This window comes from Geotrypetes seraphini, chromosome 2 (assembly GCF_902459505.1).
Source record: "Geotrypetes seraphini chromosome 2, aGeoSer1.1, whole genome shotgun sequence".
Lineage (NCBI taxonomy): Eukaryota > Metazoa > Chordata > Amphibia > Gymnophiona > Dermophiidae > Geotrypetes > Geotrypetes seraphini.
Window position 1 is genome coordinate 507,612,165 of NC_047085.1, and position 20,844 is coordinate 507,633,008.

The window sequence follows — 20,844 nt, forward strand, 5'->3', positions numbered from 1 at the left end:
TCTTTCCTGGCCTGATGTTGTTGCGGGGTGCCACGGCTGGCGGGGCAGGAGGGCTTGGGCTCCCTCCTGCCCCGAAGTCGTGGGGGGGTTGGGGGTGGATTCTGTAACCGGTGTTGTTTTTGACAGACACCAGTTACAGACTCCAGCTTTTAGGCGAAGGACTGGCTCCTCCTTCGCCTAAAAGCCCTTGTGTTGGACGTTTGGGGCTTAGGCGTTTTTTTTGGTTCATTATGGGGTATAAGTGTAGATGTCGTTTGGGTACAAGTGTAGACGTAGTGGTGGTCTGGGCGTTTAAACAGCTGAATGTAGAGGCAGGCCATTATCAAAACAAGGACGTTTGTTTTGGTTATGGACACTTTCCCTGCTTCTGCTTTCAACGTTTAAGATTTAAGTCCTTAGGCCAAAAAGGGACTTAGATGGTTTTTTTGATTATGCCCCTCCACGACTTTAAAGAAAATAGGCTGAATGAATTCACGTTAAGCCTTTTCCTAATATTTAGTATTTATTTTGAAATTGGATCTCCCTATCTTACTTTCTTGTTTCTCATTTAGGTATTATTGAGGTCTGAGAAAGAGTATTACAATGTTTGAACCTTACATGATTTAGTTTTGAATTTTGTATTCAAATGCATGTAATTAATGTTTAAGTGTTTTTCTTTGTAAATTTATACATACATGCTTTGAAGATTTATTAAGCTCTGATGTACTGTTTCAAGTGGATGCTTGTAAAAGATTGAAAATTAATAAAACATAAATTAAAAAAAAATATATTGCTGGTTAATAATCGCTATCACTTTTTGAATGTTTGGTGTTATATAGATCAAATCTGAAGGTTGTTTGACCCCCCATTCCCTTCTGCCCCCTCACCTCCCTACCGCTGCTGCTGTTTTCCCAAAGCATCAGTAATAGCAGTAAACTTAAATGCAGCCATTGTGGGACCTTCGTGCACCTTCCCATGGCTTCTGGCACTGCTCCAAAACAAGAATGTGACATTTGAGGGGGTGGCCTGGCTGTCACAGGAAAATGCAAGAAGTCCACCCAGCTAGAAGGCCAAGGCATTATGTGGGCATGAGGTTTACAAAAAAAAAGGTTAACAGGAAATTTGACTGTTTAAAATGACTATCCAGTATTATCTTAGGAAGAAATTTTAGATGGATGTGCAGAACCACTTTACAGATGAAACATTTACTAGAGCTTAGATCTCATTAACCTGCAAGCTGCAGTAACCCCCATTATAATACGATCTTTCAAATCAGATACTTCAAATGGTAGGTTTCCAGCTATGTCACGGCTGCATTTCGCCAGGAATGCACTTGCACTGCTCTCCGGCTTAAATTTGTACTTTTTTCCATGATCCTTTGACCAACTGGGTACTGACATCCCCTAAGGGACCATAGGAAGCTAAGCCAGTAGCTACCGTCACCTCCCCCCCCTCCTGATGTGCTATGCAGCACGTAGAACACGGATGCTCTTCAGATGGCCATCCATCACAAATTTGGCAAGAAGGTCCTGTGATTGCTGAATTTAAGTTTACTGCTGCTGCTGCTTCAGAAAAGCAACAGCAGTAGAGTAGGGCAAGAGGTCCTGGTGTGCTGGCTATGCACCCAGGGCAGACCGCCCCCCTGCCCCACCTTGGCTTGCTACTGCACGTTCTTGCTCCTTGTCTCTCACCCACCATTTCACACCCAGTCACCACACTTTTTTGTCGCTGTGCTATCTCTGTGAGTCTGTACCTTGTGCTAAAAATTGAAGAGTGACTGCTGATTGTCGTCCAACTTTTTCAGGTGATGCAGGTGATGCTTGGGAGATTCCTGATTGTGTTAGTTGGGTTTTATGTGTTTTTTGAATAGAAGGGTTTTTATTTCTTTCTTGAAGATTTTGTAGTCTGTGGTCGTCCACATTTGCTTTTTCCTCATCACTCTCCACATAGTGGTTCATAGCTTCCTTCAGTCTCACAATTCCATTTTTAATCTAATTTCTTTCACTAATATACCTGAAAAATATTTTATCTTCCTTTTTTATATTTCTAGCCATTTGTTCTTCGGCCTGCACTTTTGCCAGATGTATCTCGCTCTAGGCTTCTTTCATTCTCATCTGGTATTCCATTTTGTGCTCCTTTTCTTGAGAATTTTTATATTTCACGAATACCAACTCTTTTGCCTTTATTATCTCTGCCACTAGTTTGGAAAACCACATCAGTTTCCTTTCTCTTTTGTTTTTATTTATTTTCCTCACATAAAGGTCAGTAGCCATTTTTATTGCTCTTTTCACATAAGAACATAAGAATAGCCTTACTGGGTCAGTCCAATGGTCCTTCAAGCCCAGTAGCCTGTTCTCAAGGTGGCCAATCCAGGTCACAAGTACCTGGCCAAACCCCAAGGTGTAGCAATATTCCATGCTACCGATCCAGGGCAAGCAGTGGCTTCCCCCGTGTCTTTCTCAATAACAGACTATGGACTTTTCCTCCAGGAAATTGTCCAAGTCTTTCTTAAAACCAGCTACGCTATCCGCTCTTACCATAACCTCTGGCAAGGCGTTCCAGAACTTAATTATTCTCTGAGTGAAAAAAATTTCCCCCTATTGGTTTTTAAAAGTATTTACCTGCAACTTCGAGTGTCCCCTAGTCTTTGTAATTTTTGACAGAGTGAAAAATCGATCCACTTGTGCCCGTTCTACTCCACTCAGGATTTTGTAGATTTCAATCATATCTCCCCTCAGCCGTTTCTTTTCCAAGCTGAATAGTTCTATCCTTTTTAGTCTTTCCTCTTCTTTGAACCTTTTATAGCGCCTCTATATCTTTATTGAGATAAGGAAACCAGAACTGAACGTAATACTCCAGGTGATGTTGCACCAAGGAGCGATACAAGGGCATTATAACATTCTTAGTCTTGTTAACCATCCACTTTTAAATAATTCCTAGCATCTTGTTTGCTTATTTGGCCGCCACCACACATTGGACGGAGGTTTCATCGACACCCAGATCCTTTTCTTGGGCACTAACCCCCAAGGTGGACCCTAGCATCCGGTAACTGTGATTCGGGTATTCTTCCCAATGTGCATCACTTTGCATTTGTCCACATTAAATTTCATCTGCCATTTGGACACTCAGTCTTCCAATTTCCTAAGGTCTGCCTGTATCTTCCCTGCATGGGAGACTGAAATGGCAGGGATGTTTGTATCGTGAAATACTGTCAATTTGCTGTTACTCTTTGAAACACCCTCGTACAATTCAGGATTACATAGAAATAGACGGCAGATAAGGGCCACGGCCCATCTAGTCTGCCCACCCCAATGACCCTCCCTACCTATCTCTGTGAATAGATCCCACATGTCTATCCCATTTGGCCTTAAAATCAGGCACGCTGGCCTCAATGACCTGAAGTGGAAGGCTATTCCAGCGATCAACCACCCTTTCAGTGAAGAAGGGTGGTTGATCGCTGGAATAGTCTACAAGTACAGGTGATCCCACCAAGGCTAGCATTTTATAGCCTGTTTAAGGCTACACAAGAATGACCTGGGGACACAGTTTGTCTCTCTCTCCCACCTTGCGGTTGACTGCAGGTACCATCCCCGTGTCATTCTCCCCTTAACTGTATCCATGACATCCTGTTTGTTTGTTTAGATTGTAATCTCTTTGGAGCAGGGACTGTTTTCTTCTTCTTTGTGACTCTACAGCGCTGCGTGCATCTGGTAGCGCTGTAGAAATAATTAATAATAGTAGTGGTACTTCTCAGTTTTATTTATTTATATTTTCTTTTATAATTTTCTATAAATACATAAGATAATATATACCGTATTTGCCGGCGTATAAGACGACTGGGCGTATAAGACGACCCCCCAACTTTTACAGTTAAAATATAGAGTTTGTTATATACTCGCCATATAAGACTACCCCTTCTTCCGCACACCTTCTGCACAACAAATAAAACTTAAAAGAACATCAGAATTTATTTCAACAATTTTAATTAATTCACTAAAGCTGAATAGAACAATAAACCCATGGGAGCTGCCATGCTATTTGTTTTCTAAACTGTTAACCAAACTGAAACTGTCAATGATAGAAGGAAGATAACACATAGAGGGAGAGAGCAAGTGCCGGGCAAGTCCCTAGCAAGTTTGCTGGCATGACAGTTTCCCTTTAAAAGCCTTCAAAAGCCTCCTGTTCGCCCCCGCAACTTCCTTAAGGGCTAGACTCCACACACGGCTGCATGTGCGAGAGACGTAGTAAAGAGAAAAGGGGTGGGGCCAGAGCGCCGCTGCTTCCCGCTGCGCAGGATGAAGGAGCTGGCATCCTTGTCACACTGATGTCCCGCCATGGCCCCGCTGATGTCCCGGCAGGTTTACTAGTACCGTAAGCACCGTAAGGAGGTAAGGAAGGAGATGTTAGGGCATGTAAAGTAAGGGCATGTAAACAGTACCCGGCGTATAAGATGACCCCCGACTTTGGGGAGGATTTTATGGTACTGAAAAGTCATCTTATATGCCGGCAAATACGGTATATATAAAATAGAGCTATGCCACAGTAACATCCAAAAGACAAACATAAAGTTTACAAATTCAGTCAAATAGACAAAAAAAACACCCCAAGACATTAATTTTGCACAGATCTCTATATAAGTCCTTATAAAAGAGGAGACAATACACATTACAGACAATGTATACTTCAAGAAAATATAAGAAATTCAAATACACAGTGTTATATTACTTCTTCAAAAAGTCATAAGGACCTTAATATCTGGGATCAATTGATGTTACTTCACATTAAAACACTAGGCATTATTACTCCTTTTCCCTCAAGAAAAAAAATTGCAATTGGGAGGGTTAAGAACATAAGAAACGCCCTCACCGGATCACACCTAGGTCCATCTAGTCCAGCGATCCGCACACGCGGAGGCCCAGTTAGGTGCTCCCTGTTGGAGACCCGGATTTCCCGTATCACCGGATATGATTTGCAAGAAGGTGTGCATCCATAAGAACATAAGAAACGCCCTCACCGGATCAGACCTACAGGGAAATCTTAACTAAATTTTTGCTCCCAATGTTACCACATATTGTTGTAATTCAAGAACCTTTTCCTCCTTGTCTGAGTAGTTTTTGAAACATGGAAATCTTACTTTCTAAGAAGGATACCTCTTTAAGTCTAAAAAATAGGCTCAACAGTGCCTCCTTGTCTTGATTAAAGACAAACATCACCAGAAGGGTTGAGCAACGTAGAATTTCCTCTTCTGAGGTTTCTAAATTTTTTGTAATGTTCAAAGGACTAACCACCTCCGGTAATGCCATAGAAGAGGAAAATTTCTTTTTAGATATAGGCAAAAAGTATATTTTTTGAAGGGGAGGCAAACCATTCTCCGGGTATTTTAATACTTCCTTCAGAAACTTATAAAAGGAGTTTTTCGGAGACATTGTCAGCAATTTAGGAAAGTTCAGAATCCTAAGGTTTCAAAATTTTCCACCTTTCTTGCGAACAATAGTCTATCCCGGGTTAAGGAAGTCTGAGAAGTTTGTAGTCCCTGTACCTGTTGGTCTAGGTCAGGGGTAGGGAACTCCGGTCCTCGAGAGCCATATTCCAGTTGGGTTTTCAGGATTTCCCCAATGAATATGCATTGAAAGCAGTGCATGCAAATAGATCTCATGCATATTCATTGGGGAAATCCTGAAAATCTGACTGGAATACAGCTCTCGAGGACCGGAGTTCCCTACCCCTGGTCTAGGTGCTCAACTTTTTCCTCCAGAGTTTTGATTTGCTCCTCCATTTTATCCATTCTATGGGCCTGAGCAGTGACCTGGGGAAGGGTTCCAACACAAAATTTGTGCAAGGAGTCTAATGCCATCCAAATTGATTCCAGTGTGAATTCAGCTGGTCTTACCAGTGAAGAGTCTGACCAGCACTCGTTGAAGATTCTGACACCTCCTCTAAATTAGGTGGTCCAGCTGCGATTTGAAGTGGAGTCAGCAAGCCCTCAGATTCCACAAGTGATGTTAACTCCCGTCCTTGTGGAGCTCCTGATCCCCGATCTCGCGGCTGTAGCGGTGGGGCAGGTCCCACGGGGCTGAGCGAAGTTTCGCTCCCGAGAGCCAAAATCTCTCTCTGATTTGGCGCAGCCGGTTTGCCCCTGGGAGAAGAAGTAAGGAAGCCGGTTATCACCTCCTGCCGTAATAGGGAGGGTTCTGTCTGCCGGGCTGAAGCAATGGCTCTCCCTCTTCTTTTAGGCATCGTGATTCCGGATTTTCCCCCAAAAACAATGGGTAAAGCAAGTAGGAAATATTGTCAAATATATTTTATTGAGCTCAACAGTAAGAAGTACAGAAGCATAGGGAAATACAGAGAGCAAGCTCGCTTTTTGGCAGCACGAAACACAACACTATGCAGCCACCCCCACCCCTCACAACCCCACAATCCCCCTGTGATCCCCAATGTTGATACAGAAAATGAAACTGACCAAAAACAAGCAACAAGAAACCGCCAAACAACATGGTGAGCGTAGGCAGGTAGGAAATATAATATCCGCAGGAGGTAACTTCTCAGCGTCCTCACTGCGACGCCATCTTGTCCCCCATACTTCACAGTTTTAGACACAATAGTACCAATTTCAGATTACAAATTAGAGACAGAAAGTTTAAGGTGCCTCAATGAATATGCATGAGATCTATTTGCATGCACTGCTTTCAATGCATATTCATTAGGGGAATCCTGAACACCCGACTGGATTCCGGCCCTCGAGGACCGGAGTTGCCTATGCTGTCTCATAAGGCTTCCATAACCACTAAAGCTGTCTTTTTTATTTCAACTCCTTTTCTGGAAGATTTAGCCACTATTTAAATTTAGGCACAGACACTTGCACCATCTTTTCGTTGGCACAGTTCCCAGGTGCAGCTGCTATCTTATAAACCAGGGCTGCCCAAGTCCGGTCCTCGAGATGTACTGGCAGGCCAGGTTTTCAGGATATCCACAATGAATATGCATGAGAGAGATTTGCCTGCACTGCCTTCTTGGTATGCAAATCTCTCTCTCATGCATATTCATTGTGGATATCCTGAAAACCTAGCCTGCCAGTAGATCTCGAGGACTGGACTTGGGCAGCCCTGTTATAAACCATGCCTAACTTTCAACACCAATTTTCTAGGTGCTATATATATAGAATTTAGCCCTCAGTAAGTGTAAATGATTTTTCTCTCTTGTGGATTCTCTGGTGATATTGTAGACTTGAAAGACTAGTGAAGTTGTTATTACACTCAGTACATGTAAATGGTTTGTACCCTGTGTGGATCACTTGGTGTCTTTTAAGAGATGAAAGCCGAGTGAAGCTTTTATTACATTCAGTACATGTAAATGGTTTGTACCCTGTGTGGATCATTTGGTGCTTTGTTAGACTTGAAACCCGAGTGAATCTTTTACTACATTCTGAACAGGTATATGGTTTCTCTCCCGTGTGGATCCTCTGATGATATTGTAGATGAGAAAGCTGAATGAAGCTTTTATTACACTCAGTACATTTAAATGCTTTGTACCCTGTATGTATCATTTGGTGATTTTTTAAACTTGAAAGCCGAGTGAAGCTTTTATTACACTCGGTACATGTATATGGTTTGTCTATCGTGTGGATCCTCTGGTGAATTTTTAGATCTGAAAGCCGAGTAAAGCTTTTATTACACTCAGTACATGTATATGGTTTGTCTCCCATGTGGATCCCCTGGTGATATTTTAAATGTGAAAGCTGAGTGAACATTTTATTACACTCGGTACATTTATATGGTTTGTCTTCCATGTGGATCCTCTGGTGATGTTTTAGATCTGAAAGCTGAGTGAAGCTTTTATTATTACACTTGGTACATGTAAATGGTTTGTCTCCAATGTGGATCCTTTGATGAACTTTTAGCTCCGAAAACAAAATGAAACTTTTATTACACTCAGTACATGTAAATGGTTTGTACCCTGTGTGGATCATTTTGTGTCTTTTTAGATGTGAAACCTGAATGAAGCTTTTATTACATTCAGTACATACAAATGGTTTGTACCCTGTGTGGATCACTTGGTGTCTTTTTAGATCTGATAGCCGAGTGAAGCTTTTATTACACTCAGTACATGTAAATGGTTTGTCTCCTGTGTGGATCCTCTGGTGAAATTTTAGTTCTGAAATCTGAGTGAAGCTTTTATTACACTCAGTACATGTAAATGGTTTGTACCCTGTGTGAATCATTTGGTGCCTTTTAAGAGCTGAAAGTTGAGTGAAGCTTTTATTACACTCAGCACATGTAAATGGTTTGTACCCTGTGTGGATCATTTGGTGCTTTGTTAGACTTGAAACCCGAGTGAATCTTTTACTACATTCTGAACAGGTATATGGTTTCTCTCCCGTGTGGATTCTCTGGTGATATTGTAGATATGCACGCTGAGTAAAACTTTTATTACACTCAGTACATATAAATGGTTTGTATCCTATGTGAATCATTTTGTGACTTTTTAGATTTGAAAGCTGAGTGAAGCTTTTATTACACTCAGTACATGTAAATGGTTTGGCTCCTGTGTGAATCTTCTGGTGTGTTTTTAGATTTGAAAGCTGAGTGAAGCTTTTATTACACTCAGTACATGTAAATGGTTTGGCTCCCGTGTGGATCACTTTGTATCTTTTTAGACCTGTCAGCCGAGTGAAGCTTTTATTACACTCAGTACATAGAAATGCTTTGTCTCCTGTGTGAATCTTCTGGTGTGTTTTTAGAGTTGAAAGCTGAGTGAGGCTTTGATTACACTCAGTGGTTGTAACTGGTATCTCATTTTTATGATTGTTTTTGTGCATTTGGAGTTCTGAAAACAAGGGGAAGCTCTTTTTACATTTAGGACAAATAAAGTTGAAGCTCCTTTTATATGCATTACAAATAAATTCTTTATGGTGGGTATTTCTTTTCCTCTTGCCATGGTGCACTTCAGAAGTCACTTTATCACTATTATTAATTTGGAAGGGAATCTCTGCTAGGTGTCCATCCCTTGAGTCTCTTGTGGAGTCTCTCTGATCCTTTGATTCCTGCTTACAATTCTTTGTGTTAATCCTCTCAGTTCCTTGGGAAATATTCTCACAGACGTTTCCTGATTGTCTTTGGACTTGTTCTATTTCTACAGAATCTTCTCGTTGCTTCTTTTCTCTCTTCCTTTCTTGGCTGATCTGATGATCTGTTGGATATAAACAGAAGGTATGAATCATGTGGCAGAAGACAGTGGTGGTTCTAAGATATTACCTGTGTATAATAAGAAGGAATGGTTATCTTACAATGGGATTCTCTCCGTGTGGCTTAAAAATTGGTCTGCTTCCTAATAGCAAACCATGTGTTGAAGTGGTTTTCTGCAGGTTTCTGAAATGACAAGATGTTCCTTGGAAATGGCAAAACTACCCAAAATCCTTTTTCTGCCCAATTTTGGTTTTGACCGTGGTTTCAGTTTTGGCCAAAACTGACTATGCATTTTCAGTGGAAGCCAAACTTTGTGGTTTGTCCTGCTCCATCCCTCCCACTCCCCTACGAAAAGGAGTTTCTGCTCCCCCCACCCACCTGTAGATGCCCCCCTTGGGCCTATTTTACAATTCCTGGTGGGCTAGGGGTGTAGTGAAGACACGATGTAAAAGCATGTACCTTTGTATCCACCAATCATTAGACATGTATTCGAGGGAGTTACTATGATGTCATTAGCATACAAGCATAATAAAAGGGACTCGGAGCTAGCCACTGGCAACGCCTCCTTCCCGACTCGTATCCTGTGTGTGTGTTTGCTGTGTCCCATCCCTACATGTCATTTTGGAGTCAAACAGTGCACGGAGTTGGGAGAGAGTGAGAGCTTTTTGGAAATTTTTCCCTGATCCAGCCACTTGTTGGCAAAACAAGAGCCTTGTTGGAAAGTAGAACTGCTTATCTTCACTACAACGCTGTGCATCTGATGAGGACGCTTTAGCAGAAAGATCGGCATGCTGGGTCAGAGCACAACCCTTTGGAGATTGACATCATAATGTGAAGATAAGTTCAACATTGTTTCTTGTTCTTTTTCCCTATTTTCCTGTGCACAGTGGTGGGAGTATATCCCATTTTGAAAATTGCATTTTGATAGCTGTGGAGTTTTTTGCCTATGATACCTATGTTGAACGGCTGGAAATCCAGTGGCTAAATATTAAATGATTGAGGCTTTTTCTCCACCTTAAATAAATGTTTTTTTTCAGTGGGTGTCACCATCACTTGTCTAATAACATTTTTTCATATTTTGTGGTTAAATCTTGTTATTATTTATTTTTTCTTGAAAGACATTTAAATACCTATATGATGTAAATGTGCATGAGTTGAGTCTCTTTCATTTGAAAGGAAGCTCTGGAATGAGAGGGCATAGGATGAAGCTAAGAGGTGATAGGCTCCAGAGTAATCTGGGATAGGCACATGGGATCTCTTAGAGAAAGGAAGAGATAATGGTTACTGTGGGTGGGCAGACTGGATGGGCCTTTTGGTCTTTATCTGCCATCATGTCCTTTCCTGGTTTCATTAACGTGACTCTCCGCCAACTGCCAAGAAGGCGGCAAAACAGAATTATCATCTAAACCACTGTTCTTCAACCACTGGTCCGCGGTGCAATCGATGCCTTCGGACCGGCTCCCTCTTCCTCACTGACACTGCACAAAGCCACGGGCAGGGGCTCCTACGCATATCCTGCATCTGAACCGGAAGCCTTCTCTCTGACATCAGAACTTCAGAGGGAAGGCTTCCATATGAGGCGCGGGACGTGTGAGGAGCTGCTACCCGCAGCTTTGTGCACTGTGTCAGTGAGAAAGAGGGAGCCAGCCCGAAGATAACACCTGGGATGGCATAAAAAGGCCAGGTGGGAGCAGGCCAGAAGAAAAGGCACAGCATGGAGGGAGGGAGACAACAAAGGTACAGTAGGGGGAATTATTTTATTTTTTAATTTAGTGATTGAATTGTGTCAATTTTGAGAATTTACATCTGTTTAGGAATTTACACTGTTCAGGAAGAAATGCATTTGTTTCTTTTTCTCTGGGGTTGTACTGCATGCAGAGTGCAGACTCTTGAATCTTAGGGTTTCGTTTGTATATATTATTACTTTTAGTTTTTGGTCCCGTATTTGCTTAGGGGTTATCTGTGTTCTGGTAGGAATGAATGTTGAGAAGCATTCAGTGTGTTTTGTGTAGTTTAATTTTGTGGTTAACCATTATGTGTTGTTAATAAGATTATATTGTGTGTATATATGAAAAATGAATGGAAAAAATGGTGTTACAATTAGTACTATTATGTGGGTGGAGATTGGGTAGAGATGGGCGGGGTCTGGCCCATGACCTAGCCCAGTGTTCTTCAATCGCCGGTCCACAAAATAATTCTTTTATTTATGCCAGTCTATAGGTGTAAAAAGGTTGAAGAACACTGATCTAAACTGTTAAGGAGATCCGCCAACTGTTTAAGATACGCAGATACAGCTAAATCGCTATGATCCAATTCCAACTTATATATCTGGGAGAGGAGATCAGCCCTCTGTTGTTCCCGACTTTTATATATGTGAGACCCCAGAGCTATAAGTTTTGCCCCGCATAATTGCCTGGGCATTGAGCTCAAAATAATCACGAAACTCCTATCCCAATTGCTGCACTTTCTTAGGGTCTAAGAGAAGGCTGTTATCTAGACGCCAATACCTCTGCCATAATAGACGTAAAGAGAAACTAATAGGAGGTGGTCAGTCCATATTCTAAGCGCAATGACAGACTTCCGCACAACAAAGAGAACGTCTTTCACATGCATTCTTGAATAGGTAGCATGGACTTCTGAGTAAAAACATGTAATCCTTATCAAAAGAATGCTGAAGTCTCCAAATGTCAACTAGATCCCAAGCTTCCTTAAATCTGAAAAGTTGTTTCCTATCCACCTTACCATAAGTCACAGAGCGAAAGGAATTATTCTGCTCCATTTCATTCCCCTCCCACAATCAACTTCCCTTCTGCCTTAGCTCTCAAGAGTAAGCTAAGTCTCTGAAAAAAGCATCCTGTTCAACACTGGGGGTGTAAACATTCAAGAAAGTAAATAATTGTCCTCCCAACAACACCTTCAAAAGAAGGTAGCGTCCTTCCTTATTTTGTACTACATCTTTCATTATAGGAGAGAGATGACCGGCAAAAAATATAGCCACTCCATTTGTTTTGGACTCAGTTTTGTTGGAAGTGAAGTAAATATCGGGATACTTCCTACGAGAAAGATATTTTTCACAATGGGGCAATAAATGTGTTTCCTGTACAAAGCCTATCAACACCTTTAACCGCTCTGCCTCCTTAAAGAGAAATTGTCATTTTCTGGGGGAATTCAAGCCTCGTGCATTTATGGAGACACAACTCTGAAAAAAGGAAGGCATCAGTTAGACAGAGATAAGCTCAATCCTTCACAAATAACATCTCCCAAGAAACATCCACCCTATAGCATCCTTTACCATACACTCAAAGGACCACCCAATCCAAACAGACATGTCCCCAATCCATACCCACGCAAAATATACCTGTTCACACCCCCCAAACATCCTCTCCCCCCAAACATCCTCTCCCCCCAATCTTCCCACCATGCAAACCAGGGCCACTAACGAAATGGGCCAAACTTCAGGTAACATTTTTCACACACAAACCTGTATAATGCAAATGTCAACTCAGCATAAGTCCCACAAGCTGGTCAGCCTAACAATAAAAAGTTTCTAGCTTCCCTTATGTGAAGTTAGTCAGGGCGAATGGAACCCTCTGATTAATCCAATGGGCTCTCTCCTGTTGATCCTGGTGTCGCTGCAAACAACGTTTATGGTCCATTCAATGCCAACGCTGGGTGGCCAAGGCACGAGCTGCTGGGGTGGAGGAGCCTTTACATTGCTTCACCTTGTCTGCAGTCCAAAGTTTAGTGCATGTAAGAATTTGTTGTGCCTCTTTTGCTGATGAGACCCGATGCAACTTGTTGTCCACCACAAAGGAAAGCCCAAAAGGCTAATGCCACATATAACTGAGTGATATCCTAGCACTACCTCCAGCGGCACAAAGTTATGGATGAAATATCAGCAAACAATTCAACTTTAGCACCTTCAATAGGCAGTTGCCCAACCTTCCGGGCTGCTTGGAGAATTTTCTCCTTGAATGGGAAACATAAAAAGCAAGCAATAATATTGCGGGGTATACCAGGCTGCAGGGAACCCTCTCAAAGTCAATTCAGCCTCCAGGTCTGCTGCTTGAAGAAACTAATAGCACACTGTTTGCATCAACAAAGCCACATCTTGTTCAGAGGTATTTTCTGGCACCCCCTCTCACTTGTATGTTGTTTCTCCATGCTCTGTTTTCCCCATTCTCTATTTTGAGCAGCAAGTCTTCACAGGTAAGTTCTAATTGGTAGCATCACTTTTGCAAACCCACAATCTCCTGGTCATAAGTAGTAACCTTTTCTTCAAAATCATTGAGTCTCTGACCTATGTCATCCATGCTGTGATGCAACCTGCCTATTGGCTTTGAGCTCACATTTCATCTTTGATAAGGAGAACTACAAGTCCAGCATCCGGTGATTATGATCGTCTTTGCTGGCTAAGGCATGCTCAGATCCCAAACTCGGGCCCCGCTTCTGTTCTGTATCGGAATGATCCGGCACGTCTTCATCATTCGGCTCTGCTGCCATCTTGCCTGCCTCGAGATCCAGCACACCACCAGCTCTAAATTTACCCGCCATTGAAGGAGAGAAGTCACAAAGTGTTCACACACAAACATGCAATGTAGAACTGGAGAAGTTGCCTGTGACATCAAATGAGCACAGGTCAAAGCGGAGCACAGCAATTACACGATCATGCTATATGGTGACGTCACCTGAAGTTCCATTTCAACAAATTTGGATGCTGATATGGGACAAACGTCCACATAGAGCCTGCAGCTATTTGTTAAATTTGTGACTGAGCACTGATGGGGGGAGTTGGGGGGAAGGATGATGGTCTTCTTTTAATTTTCTGTACTAGTAGTAGGGATCACCATGAAGGAATAATGCGGGTCACCTGGTTTTGTCGGTTGGTTGGTAAAGGGAAAATAGCATCACTTGTAGAATACACAGTTTGTAGCCTTTAATGTGGGTTTTGTGGGAGGGGTTTGCAGCATGTAATGTAATATGTGATTTATGGATTGAAAAATATAATAGTCAAAAGATATTTTCACATAAAACAGATCTTTGCCCCATATATAAAGACCTGAATATCTCTCACACACTCCGATAAAGATGAGTCAGATTTGGAAATTAAGGTTACAACTCCCCCCTTCATCTCAGCAGTTTCACCCCGTCCCTCTTACACTCACCTGAGCAGCTGCTTCTCCCAGGTTCTCTTTCCTCTGATCCTGGCTCTTCCCTGATGTACGGCTCTTCCCCCCGTTCAATGTGGGATATAATATCAGGAGTGACGCGAGGAAGGCCTGTTCCTGGGGAAAGAAAACTGCATTAAGTCTCCCAAAAGTATATATTGTTGGATTCCCTCAAATTCAAGACTTAACACAAAATAGTACCTGGCGGGGCCGCATGTGGCCCCTGGGTCGCGAGTTTGAGACCACTGCTCTAAAACGTTGCTACTGCGTCTTCAACTAGTTCAAAGTGCAGTTCAAAGATACGGACTATGGAAATCAGAACATCTTCAACCCTACTCTATGTAACATAGTAGATGACAGCAGATAAAGACTCAAATGATCCATCCAGTCTGCCCAACCTGATTCAGTTTAAATTTTTTCTTCTTAGCTATTTCTGGGCAAGAATCCAAAGCTCTACCCGGTACTGTGCTTGGGTTCCAACTGCCGAAATCTCCATCAAAACCTACTCCAGCCCATCTACACTCTCCCAGCCATTGAAGCCCTCCCCAGCCCATCAACCCCCAAATGGCCATATATAGACACAGACCATGCAAGTCTGCCCAGTAACTGGCCTAGTTCAATATTTAATATTATTTTCTGATTCTAAATCTTCTGTGTTCATCCCACGCTTCTTTGAACTCAGTCACAGTTTTACTCTCCACCACCTCTCTCGGGAGCGCATTCCAGGCATCCACTACCCTCTCTGTAAAGTAGAATTTCCTAACATTGCACTTGAATCTACCACCCTCAACCTCAAATTATGTCCTCTGGTTTTACCATTTTCCTTTCTCTGGAAAAGATTTTGTTCTACGTTAATACCCTTCATGTATTTGAACGTCTGAATCATGAAACTACACTGGCTGCCCATAACCTCAAGGATCAGGTTTAAATTAGAAATCACTGGACTGAATCTGAAAGGCGGAATAGAAAACCTGATTAACATAACATTATCTGTGAATATGGATAAAGTTGGGTCTGAAAGTATTTCCACTATTTGCGTAGTTTAAACCCCATCGTGACATGACATCGTCCTTTAATATATGTAACAAGTTTAAAACTGTCGTATTTAAGCCTCCAGCAAGGTCGATTTCCGAGGCAATGATTTTGCGAATGTTTTTCTTGCAAAACACTCGCAAACCGATGCACTCGTAAACCGAGGTACCACTGTACAGTGTTGTCCCGCGAATTGTGGACTCGCTCTTTCGCGGTCTGCTCTGACCGCCTCTTCCTGTAGTAAAGTAGGGCTACACCAATCAGGAGCTGCGCATCAAAGCGTGTCAAATAAATGTGATCAACTGAATGTGACAGTGCTTCTACATGATATCATTTTTCAGCATTAATATATTGTGGGTTTTTGGGGGGGAGGGTTTTGCTGCATGATTTTTTTTTCATCTTTCTCCGTTTGCTTTTCAGCTTTATAATGATGTTTCACTACTGCTAAAAAAAAAAGTAATATTATCCCTTACCCAGTGAGATCAGGGTCCGATAATTCTCCTTCATCACCTCCCTGTAAAGCTCCTTCTGCCCTTCATCTAAATATTCCCACTCCTCCTGGGAGAAAGAGACAGTGATGTCCTTAAATGTCACCTGCATCTGAAATACAAAGCAGAGGCATGCTCAGAATCTTCGGCATCATATGGATCAGGAGATCTTCCGATGTTGGTGCCCACTAGGACAGGGAAGAGTTTGCTGGATACACAGTCCCAAAATGGGGTTATACTGTATTTCAGCCCACCCTGGGGCTCAACAGACCAGAGGGACAGATTTTTGCATGCATATAATTCAGTGTCACATAACACAGGCCTAGAGTACAGAGGGCCAGGTTGGGGTGGGATCTCAAAGTCCCTCCTTGAGGGCTGCAATCCAGTCGGGTTTTCAGGATTTCCCCAATGAACATGCATTGAAAGCAGTGCATGCACATAGATCTCATGCATATTCATTGTGGAAATCCTGAAAACCCGACTGGATTGTGGCCTTCAAGGAGGGACTTTGAGACCCCTGGTGTTATACTATATTTCAGACCAGTGCAGAGGGACAGATTTTTTTTGCATGCACATAATTCAGTGTCACATAACACAGGATATTTATTTGAAGAGACAGACTTTCCAGCTGGGATCAGCCAGAGGGAGAGATTTGTGTATGACATGCACAGACCCAGAGAGGGAGCACAGCAACTAGAACCCGGGTACAAATCCCCCCTCTGATCTCTCCGAAAGGTCCCAGACGAGAAAACCTGCAGCAATGTTTGCGACAAGGGACCGTCTCTTACCCGCCCAGAAGCCCCCGCAGGCATTTCCCTGAACTACAGGCTCTTTCTTTCTGGCCCAGGATTTTGTCTCTTGTAGCGCTGGAGGGAGGGAAGGGCAGAAACGGAGATTTGGAGCCGGAGAGATCGCTGGTGTTTTATCTGCCAACGAAACGAATAAAAAGAACGAACGAAACAGTCTCTCTCCCAAAGGGGAGGCGGAGCTTCGCATTGAGGGCTAAGAAACACAGTCTGCAATCTCTTTCAGAGCTGATTGGTCAGAACGGTCCCTGGGGCGGGGAGAGTAATAGAAGGGTCCGCCCTCTAGCCCTGATTGGGGGAGAGGAGAAAAGAAGGCGTCACTCTCAGCTCCTTCTGCTTCTCATAGCTAGGGCTGGAGGAGGAGCCAGAGCTGGACATGGAACTGTGCAGATGGGCGGGAAGATGGCTGCAGGGTCCGCCCTCTAGCCCTGATTGGGGAAGAGGAAAAAAAGAAGGCGTTACTCTCAGTTCCATCTGCTACTCATAGCTATGGCGGGAGGAGGAGCCAGGGCTAGACATGGAGCTAGGAAGATGACTGCAAGGTCCGCCCTCTAGCCTTGATTGGGGAAGAGGAGAAAAGGAGGCGTCACTCTCAGCTCCTTCTTGCTACTCATAGCTAGGGCTGGAGGAGGAGCCAGGGCTGGACATGGAACTGTGCAGATGGGCGGGAAGATGGCTGCAGGGTCCGCCTAGCCCTGATTGGGGAAGAGGAGAAAAGGAGGCGTCACTCTCAGCTCCTTCTGCTACTCATAGCTAGGGCGGGAGGAGGGGCCAGGGCTGGACATGGAGCTGTGCAGATGGGCGGGAAGATGGCTGCAGGGTCCGCCCTCTAGCTCTGATTGGGGGAGAAGAGAAAAGAAGGTGTCACTTTCAGCTCCTTCTGCTACTCATAGCCAGGGCGGGAGGAGGAGTCCAGGGCTCGACAGATACAGTATCATACTGGCAGGAAGTGGGCAGCAGTCTCCCCTCAGATTAAATGAAAGCCCTGCAGCCATTCTATTGGCCATCTCCAGCCCTGGCTCCCTCTTGAAGGGCAGTTTTGGGCTTTGTTCACCCACCTTCTCAGACCATAAATGTATTATTATGTCCCCCCTGAGTTCAACCTCAGGACTCACATTTGCTGCCATCTAGGACGGTTATATGAGGGGTAGGTTTACTAGATTTTACATCCTGAAAAGGACATATCCGGGAAATCCTATAGGAAGGCTACTGAAAAGTTCTCAGCCCAGCCAAGAAGAGAATGAGGTGGAACCATGAACCTTACAAATTATGCCACACTTTTCATTTCATATCATTTAAATTAAGTGTCAAGAAAAGTGTGGCATAACTTGTAAGGTTCATGGCTCCACCTCATTCTCTTGGTTGGGCTGGGAACATTTCAACAGCCCCTCATACTGTGATGTCATAATGCCTCATTCCACCAATGCCTAAGAGCCATCCTCATTGGTGATGTCACAATGGCTTGGTTTCCCTATACTTGTGCCCACTTACTAGATGCATTTTGCTTCATTAAAATTCAAAGTGTGAAATAACTTGTACATTTCATGGCTCCACATCATTCTCTTGGTTGGGCTGAGAGCTTATCAGCTTCCCCCCCTGTGCTCATTTTGTGTAGTGCTCTATTGGAGGGATTAGGGAAGGACACCCCCATAATTTCCCAAAGTTTTTTGTCCCTGTCCCTTGGCAAATTATATTGGTGTCTAGGTTTCTAAACTGGCAGACAAACACATGTATATTTGGGAAATGGGTGCTGCCTCCATATGTAATCCTCTTAGAAAAACCCAAACTGGGGAAAAATGTAAAAAAAAGTACAAAACAAGAAATCTCTTGTTTTGTCCACATGTAGCCAGCAGTGCTGCCCAATTCACTTTTGTGAATAAATTGGAATTGATTCACTTTGTAGAAAAATCAGATTCACCGATTCAGTGAGTCCTGACTTTCCTCTAGGCCTCTTAAAGCAGTATCAGCTGTGACAGTAGCTGCCAAGAAAAGGCAGCTTCTGGCCTGCCCCCCCCCCCCAGGGCTTCCCTCTTCCGCATCACTGATGATGCGGCAGAGGGAAGCCCTAGCAGGGCAGGCCACAAGCTGCCTTTTCCTGGCATCTACCATCACTGCTGCTGCTGCTTTGGGAGGCCCAAAGGAGGGGGGGATTCAGTGGGTCAGTGCTGCACAGTATGAGGGAGGAAAGCTGCTGCACAGGTGGATGGGAAGAGATTAAATGTTGCACAGGGGGGATAGGAGGGAGGAAAGCTGCTGCACATGGTGGGAAAGAGAGCAGAGGAAAGAGGAAAAATTGTTGGGTATGGGGTGGAGGAAAGGAATGGAGAGATGTAACAGATGTAGAAAGAGGTGAGAGGGTGAAATCCTGCATATGGTGGAGGAGAGGGAGACATGCATGGAGAAAAGAGAGGGAGAAATGTTGGACATAAGGTGGAGGGCAGGGAGAGATGGTGAATGAGGAGAGAGAAAGAAATGTTGCACGTGATAATGGAGGGGGAGGAAGGGATAGATGTTGCATGGAAGGGAATAGAGAGGTCTGACTCAGGGCACAAGGCAGGAAGATAGAAAGAGATGGTAGACTGTGGGAAAGAGATGTTAGATATGGCACTGGAAAGGAAGGTACAGAGATGGAAGATGAACCGTGAGCAGGGAGAAAGAAAAAAAAAAACATCAAATGGGAAGGAGACCCTAATGAGCAAGTTAACACAAGACAAACAGAAACCAGAGCCTGGGACCAACATGATATTCTGTGGAAATTTGTTACACTTTAGAAAACTGCTGAAGACCTATCTTTATGCACAAGCATTTCTTTGCTAATTGCTCTTAATTTCAGTTATGACAATGTTATTTTTTTCTAAGATAAGTATGTTAAGATGGCCACACTATGACAATTGTTTTTTGTTATGTAGAGTTTCACGATGGGAATGTGTTGAAGGCTGTGTATGTTAATTGTATGACAAGCGGATTATAAATGTTTGAAATAAATAAATAAATCTGCTTAATAAAATGACTAGACAACAAAAGGTAGAAAAAAATAATTTTATTTTCTATTTTGTGATTACAATATGTCAGATTTTAAATGTGTATCCTGCCAACGCTAGCATGGGGTTGGAGATGGCAAAGGGGGTGGGTGGGATGGGTGAATAGGTTACAAAATAAACCTGCCTGGACATTTAAAAAAAAAAAAAAAAAGTGAATCAAATCGAAAATGTTTTCCCTAAATCAGGCAGCACTAATAGCCAGCACATAAATGTTCATTCCTGCACATGTTGCAAAAAAAGACTCTACATTGGTGGATCATATTCTAAAACAGTAGTAGAAATTGTTCATAGCCAGATCGAAGGGCCTTTACACTATCCTTATCCTTCTTGACCTGTCTGCTGCCTTTGATACTGTAAATAACAGCTTACTCCTTGATATGCTGTCCTCTCCTAATTTGCCTCCTACCTTTCCCAACACACCTTTAGTGTATGTGTTGGTGGGTCCTCTTCTGCTGTTACCCTGCTAGAGGTTGGCGTACCCCAGGGTTCTGTCTTAGGACCTCTTCTCTTCTCTCTCTACACCTCTTCTCTCGATACCCTGATCTCCTCCCATGGCTTCCAGTATCACCTATATGCTGATGACTCTCAGATCTACCTCGTTACATCTGAAATTTCACCTAAAGTCCAAGAAAAAGTCTCTGCTTGTTTGGCTGACATTGCTGCCGGGATGTCCTGCCGTCATCTGAAACTAAATATGTCCAAGACTGAGCTGCTCCTCTTTCCTCCTCAACCCTCTTCTCCTTTCTCCATCTCTGTATATAATACTGTCATTGTTCCAGTCTCCTCTGCTCGCAATCTTGGAGTGGTGTTTGATTCTGACTTCTAATTTCTACATTTATCCAACAAGCTGCTAAGACCTATCACTTCTATCTCTTCAATATCACCAAAATTCGCCCCTTCTTCTCTGGGCACACTACCCAGACCCTTGTCCACGCTCTCATAACCTCACGTTTAGATTACTGCAATCTGCTCCTAACTGGTCTCCCGCAGTGTCGCCTCTCCCCCTTGCAATCTGTGCAAAACTCTGCTGCGTGACTCATTTTTTTTACCAACCTCGCTACGCTCATGTCACCCCTCTCCTTAAGTCACTTCACTGGCCCCCTATCTGCCATCACATACAGTTCAATATCTTATTGCTGACCTAC

General features: G+C 43.3%; 1 protein-coding gene across 3 annotated transcripts; it reads right to left on the reverse strand.

Moving 5' to 3' along the window:
• Positions 1-6,414: 6,414 nt before the first annotated feature.
• LOC117354593 (oocyte zinc finger protein XlCOF6-like) lies at positions 6,415-16,990 on the reverse strand. 3 transcript variants are annotated; one of them, XM_033932369.1, is made up of 5 exons: positions 16,641-16,990; positions 15,838-15,964; positions 14,330-14,449; positions 7,102-9,168; positions 6,415-6,897 (listed from the first exon to the last, which is right to left on the reverse strand). In XM_033932369.1, exons 1-4 carry the CDS (start codon positions 16,662-16,664, stop codon positions 7,145-7,147), a joined length of 2,295 nt encoding a protein of 764 aa, XP_033788260.1. In that variant the 5' UTR covers positions 16,665-16,990; the 3' UTR covers positions 6,415-6,897; positions 7,102-7,144. The 3 variants fall into 3 exon arrangements, with proteins under 3 accessions (XP_033788260.1, XP_033788259.1, XP_033788261.1); XM_033932368.1 differs by having other exon boundaries at positions 6,415-9,168; XM_033932370.1 differs by lacking the exon at positions 14,330-14,449 and having other exon boundaries at positions 6,415-9,168.
• Between the last annotated feature and the right edge of the window lie 3,854 nt (positions 16,991-20,844).

What these genes read in the sequence shown, in the direction of transcription:
- LOC117354593 (XM_033932369.1), bottom strand. Translation starts at nt 16,664, where the DNA reads ATGCCTGCGGGGGCTTCTGGGCGG. An exon ending in TCGGACCCTGATCTCACTGG is followed by an intron (nt 14,450 to 15,837) that starts GTAAGGGATAAT and finishes TTCTTTCCCCAG; the next exon opens with GAACAGGCCTTCCTCGCGTC. An exon ending in TGGGAGAAGCAGCTGCTCAG is followed by an intron (nt 9,169 to 14,329) that starts GTGAGTGTAAGA and finishes TATATCCAACAG; the next exon opens with ATCATCAGATCAGCCAAGAA.